This window comes from Phragmites australis, chromosome 22 (genome assembly GCF_958298935.1).
Source record: "Phragmites australis chromosome 22, lpPhrAust1.1, whole genome shotgun sequence".
NCBI lineage: Eukaryota > Viridiplantae > Streptophyta > Magnoliopsida > Poales > Poaceae > Phragmites > Phragmites australis.
Genome location: NC_084942.1, coordinates 3,048,689 through 3,054,035, shown reverse-complemented (window position 1 = coordinate 3,054,035; position 5,347 = coordinate 3,048,689). Strand labels below are relative to the sequence as shown.

General features: G+C 45.6%; 1 protein-coding gene across 3 annotated transcripts; it reads right to left on the bottom strand.

The window, feature by feature from the left end:
- Window positions 1-2,777: 2,777 nt before the first annotated feature.
- Window positions 2,778-4,445, bottom strand: LOC133905446 (sialyltransferase-like protein 2). 3 transcript variants are annotated; one of them, XM_062347224.1, is made up of 2 exons: window positions 2,994-4,445; window positions 2,778-2,917 (listed from the first exon to the last, which is right to left on the bottom strand). In XM_062347224.1, the coding sequence occupies exons 1-2, from the start codon at window positions 4,128-4,130 to the stop codon at window positions 2,867-2,869; spliced, it is 1,188 nt and encodes a 395-aa protein (XP_062203208.1). In that variant the 5' UTR covers window positions 4,131-4,445; the 3' UTR covers window positions 2,778-2,866. The 3 variants fall into 3 exon arrangements, with proteins under 3 accessions (XP_062203208.1, XP_062203209.1, XP_062203210.1); XM_062347225.1 differs by having other exon boundaries at window positions 2,778-2,905; XM_062347226.1 differs by having other exon boundaries at window positions 2,778-4,444.
- Window positions 4,446-5,347: the final 902 nt, after the last annotated feature.

Here is a 5,347-nt window from a genome sequence, read left to right as displayed (position 1 = left end):
TAGAGATTAGAGTTCATGCCAAGAGTAAAAAGCCTTGAGGGCCAAGGTTGCTGATCTTGCAACAGATAGATCTCTTGCTGTCCCAAGGAAGACATGAACTCATGATGAGCAGCGTCCAACTAAGCTGCATGTCTTCTGCTCTCTGTTCTCCATTGCATTCAACTGCCCCATGAATTGCAACCGGTAGCTGATTTGTAAATTCATCTTTGGCAGAATGAAATTTAGTACTGTAAGTTTATCCTAACATTCAGTCAAATTTCTGAATTCTTCTACAGTACCCGACCTGCCCCTGCTTCTATTTGCCCGTAAGTGCGCCCTGTTTTTGGCCATTTGAGATCGGGAACAGAGCAAGTGTACGTACCAGCAGCTAGCTGCAGAATAAATAATCTTGGATCCGAGATTTGGATTCTTGGTCTGACTGGACATGCTGACCTCAGAAACTGACGAACAGTAGTACTGGTGAACAACAGGTCTGCTAGCTGCGGCAACCATGATTACAGTCAGAGCGAAGTGAAGTTCCGGTCACGCCTTTCTTCCTTTGAAGGGATGCATATGGAAAAGGAGCATGATCACGGCTAGACACGAGCAGCCTATTTTTGCGATGGAGAGGCTGGACTACTGGAGTAGGAGCTGCACATACAGATAACATGAGTGGGGAAAGGTCCAGAGTTGCTCTGCATTTCTCTGACGACAGCGCACCGTGTACAAGGATATCTCTAGTGGTTATCTTTAACTGTTATTTTTTATTTTTTATATATTTCTTAAAAGATTATGTTCTCAATTCCTCGGATTTCATAATGGTTAGAGTTATTTCTTATTTTCTCTTCTTTAAAAACTAATTCTTCAAGATTTCTCTCCACGTAAGTAAAATTTTCTTCCATATAAGTTTCATCTCTACCACATCTACTTCTTTTCTCTGTGTATATTATAGTAATAAAAGTCAGCTGCTATCTACTAAGTTACCCTCAGCGATCGTGACATTGGGGAGTTTGGATGTCAACGTCCTCTAGTGAGAGTGACTCAAGTGGCAGGTGCCAGGGTTGCTATGTCCTCTTTCCGTTTTACGAGCATCTCTGCTAGGTTTGCACAAAATCGGTTAGATTTGATTTCATGCCAAGAGTAAAAGACTTGATATGGCTTCTCTGCTCCATACATCACCAGTTTGACTTCAGCATTAGACTAGTCCTGTCAGACTCAAATGCATCACAGATGTATCGTCGTCTCTCATAAGCAGCCAGCCAGCAAGGCATATCAAAAACCGACATTTCGAAAGAGCAGTTTAAAGTACTACTCCCTTCGTCTTATAATACATGACATTTTAGCCTCTTCAACTTTATTCAAAATACATAATATTCTACAATTTTAAGATAATTTTATCTCAAATTTTCAGCCTTACCTCTCCATTAAGTCCCTCATTTCCAATACAAATCTCATTTTCCAGTCATGCTACATCATTATTACTCATAGACCAATGTTCAATAAAAAAAGATAAAATAGTTATTTTACCTTTCATCTTAATATCTGTGTCCAAGTCTAAAACGTCATGTATTGTGTGATAGAAGAAGTACCTCCGTTTTCATTTGTTTATCACCAATATTTTACTGTAGCAATTTTGATATTACGGTTTTTTCTATGAAAATTTTATAGGTAACTAAAACTTTTATATCATTAGATTCGTCGTGAATTGTACTTCATAAGCATTGTATATATTTATGTATTTGAAAAATTTTCATAGGAAAAAAATACAAGATCAAAATTGTTGCAGTAAAAAACTAGTGACAAATAAATAAAAATAGATGTAGTAAGATTAAGAACAATATTGTTTCATTGCTAAAAAAAAATAACAATATTTTTTTATTTCCCTGGATAAACACAAGTCAGAGTCACACTGCAAACCCATGATAGCTAATTCAGCAGAGAAGGCAGTGTTTTGGATCTTCGAATATAATAGAGGCTAAATCAAGAATCAGTGCAAACTAACTGAGAGAATGACACCACACCACTTCAGCACTGTAATGGTGTCAGTCCTAAAATAAAATGTCAGTTGAATCACATTCAGCTGTTAGCACCCAATTAGAGTTGTCAGATGTTGTCAGATGACGAGAGATCAGCTAATGAGTTGTGACAGCAGGGAGCACCCAACTCATACCTAGTGTTAACAAATTCGTCGAAAACCGCTCGAAATTCGCAGTTTTCGATCAATTTGGTCTGCACTGTACGCAGAATGCGATCCCATTTCAGTTCGATTCAAATTCAAAACTAAAAAATTTCGAAAATTTGACAAAATTTGTCTGGTTTCTACCGAATTCGTACCAATATTCGTGGTTTTTGAAGAATTCGCTGGGTCCAGTTTTCGGTGCTCAATCTCATTTGTGAACCCTGCTCATACCGCACTGTTCTTCCTTGTTGCATTCTTGCTCCATTACTTGGTTGGTCATCAGCTACAACAAAATCTGACAGGAGATAGGCTACCAACCTGAATAATCTTCTTCTCCTGTTTCAAGCAAGGAGTAAACGAAGTTCTTTCTCTAAATGTCAGTTAGTGATCTCTTCTCATCTAACAGTGCAGCAAGTCGAAATTATTATTATCATCAAGCTGAGCAAACGAATGCTAACAAACACTAACGAGGCCAGCAGCGAACTTAGCTCTCCTTGTTCATTTCCAATTCTGATACATTCCAGTCTCTCGTTCCGTTTCCCGCCGATAACATATATTTGAAGCCTACATATATGTATCAATCTAGTGTACAATTGTACTGCAGCAAATACATCAACAGTTACAATCAAATGAACCATTTGATCAACACAAAATTGAGCTGCATTTCTCCTTACATATTTCCCAATCTGAAACATCCATCTCAGACTCTCATTCCCTTTCAATTGCCCAAAATTTACACTTCTTTCTCTGCCGAAACATCTGTATCAGTCAAGTGTCAGAATTGTCAACAAACATAGTACAGTAACAATCACCAGTACAGCTTCACCGGTGGCACCTTGAAGCCCGGCGCCTCGTCGAGGAACGGCACCGCCTCCGGCCGCGCATGGAGGTCGCGGTAGAACTGGTACTCGGCCTCGTAGTCGTGCAGGTCCAGCTCCTTCTTCTGGTTGGTGTGGTAATGGTGCCTCGCCCCCGCCGCCTTCCCGAACCCGAACACGCTCACCTCCTCGCACACCCCCAGCGCCATCACCACCGCCTGCAGTCCCGACGAGTAGTGGAAGTACCTCTCGTCGTGCCTCCGGGTCCAGTTGCTCGCCGGCTCCCCCGTGTCGGCCACGAACCGCCGCAGCGAGTAGTACTTGGCGATGCGCGCGCAGAGCGCGTCCAGGCGCGCGTCGGTGACGAGGAGCGGGAAGGGGGAGGCCGGTGTGGAGGTGGCGTTACAGATGAGGGCGTCAAGGAGGTGGGCGGGCTGGCAGACGTACATGGCCATGGGCACCGTGGGACCGTACGGGTGGCAGCCGCAGCCGGCGGCGGTGACGGCGGAGCGGGCGGCGCAGAGGTGGAGGATGTTGGAATTGACGAAGGAGAGAGAGGTCTTGGCGCCGACGTCGGCCGCGAAGCCCGCCACGCGGGCGTTGTTGAGGCGGATGATGAAGTCGTGCGCGTCGATCTGCGCGCCGCGGCCGGAACCGAGGAGGATTCCGCTGTTGCCGACGACGGCGCAGGTGGGGAAACGCCGCCTGCCGAGGAGCCCCGCGAGGTCGCCCATGATGCCGGCGACGTTTCCCCGACGCCGGTGGCGAGCGAGGAGGAAGGAGCGGAGTGAGGCGCGGAAGGCGGCGAGGAGGGACTCGTCGGAGGGGAGCTTCTCCGAAGGGACGCGGAGGCGGGAGACGGTTCTTGGCCGCGGGCCGGAGGTTGCGGCGCTGTAGTAAGGGAGGCGGAGGTAGAGGAGCCGGTGGTGGTTGCCGAGGCTGGGGAAGGAGGATATCGAGGCGTTGGCGAAGAGCGCGGCTGCCTCGAACAGAATCTTGTCCCCGCCGACGTCGGTCGCGGCGAGCCGGCGGAGGAGTGCGTCGCCGGCGGATTGGGACGGGCCTCCAGGGAGAAATAGGTGCCGGCGGAAGGAGAGGGAGAGGAGCGAGAGCACAAGGAGGAAGAGGACGGGCGGGAGGTGTCGGCGCTTCATCTCCGGCGGTGCGGTCGCCGCTGACGGCGAGATCCGGCGGCCATTAGTAGGCTTGGAGCTGGAGCTGGAGCTGGAGCTGGAGCCGCCGACGCGGTAGTGAGGTGAGGTGGGGGAGAAAGCTCGGAAATGGTGGGACCGGGAGCTTGAGTGAAGCCAACCACTGACATGTGGGTATCAGAGAAAGACGGGGCTGACGTGTCAGTGGGGGTGGCTGGCTCGCTCGTTGGTTAACGGTTGCTGTAGCGATGGTTGGTTTGGTTGCGATGCACTCTTGACTGTTCCAAAAGTAGTCGAGACTCTAGAGGCGTGCGAATGGCGATTTAGCACAGCGTAGAGGGGAAAAGGACGGGCACTTGAAAACAATACTCTGGTCTTTTTTTTTTATGGTCTTTATGTAGCTTTGATTACTATTTTTAAACTTAATAAGAATATATATTAATAAAATGATATTTTTAAGTATTTACTTCTCAACTAACAGTGATCAACTTCTCATCTTATTTGCAGAGGTGTGAGTTTTATACTTTTTATCTCCATCAGTAAATGTTTATACTGTTCATCTATTTCTTACCTTTTTTAAAATTTTCTTTTTCACTTCCACTTTTGTTACCTCACGTGATTAAACTATTGTGTATCATGGCATTACTTTGCTCCGTATTAGTGATGAACTGCAATTATCCTCTGTTAGGCTGACAAATAGTATGTTTGGCCATTGTTGCAATTTATTATTCTTTTCCACTGATAACTTTTTTCTAAACAAATCTTTCTATTTAACTAGATTGACAGCTTCCTTTTAATTCTCTGTAGGGTGGCATCCAAGTGTCCAATTTACCTCAAACTAGCAACGTGCATATAATCAATCCAGAACATAGTAATCTGAAGAATAAAAAATATATTATAACAAAAAAGAGATTTTTATGCACGATGATTGAATCCAGTGGCTACACATATATGGATGATATTGAGGAGATGGTCATTATGGATCAACGGAGATGGTCGGCGTTGATGAGGCAGGTGCGATCCGATGAGTGAAGGTAGTCGACGCCCGTCCGCGGAAGTGATCGTTGAGTGACTGGAGTTGAGATTGTTGTCTGTCGATTCATGTAGACGGTAGTAGGAACCAAAGACTGTGGTTAGATTTTAGAAATAGACTAAGAGGAGAAAAGAGAACACGAGATCTTGTCGTAGTTTTGGAACATAGGAAAAAAGGGACGCGCTGT

What these genes read in the sequence shown, in the direction of transcription:
- LOC133905446 (XM_062347224.1), bottom strand. Translation starts at nt 4,130, where the DNA reads ATGAAGCGCCGACACCTCCCGCCCGTCCTCTTCCTCCTTGTGCTCTCG. An exon ending in ACGAGGCGCCGGGCTTCAAG is followed by an intron (nt 2,918 to 2,993) that starts GTGCCACCGGTG and finishes TGACTGATACAG; the next exon opens with ATGTTTCGGCAGAGAAAGAA.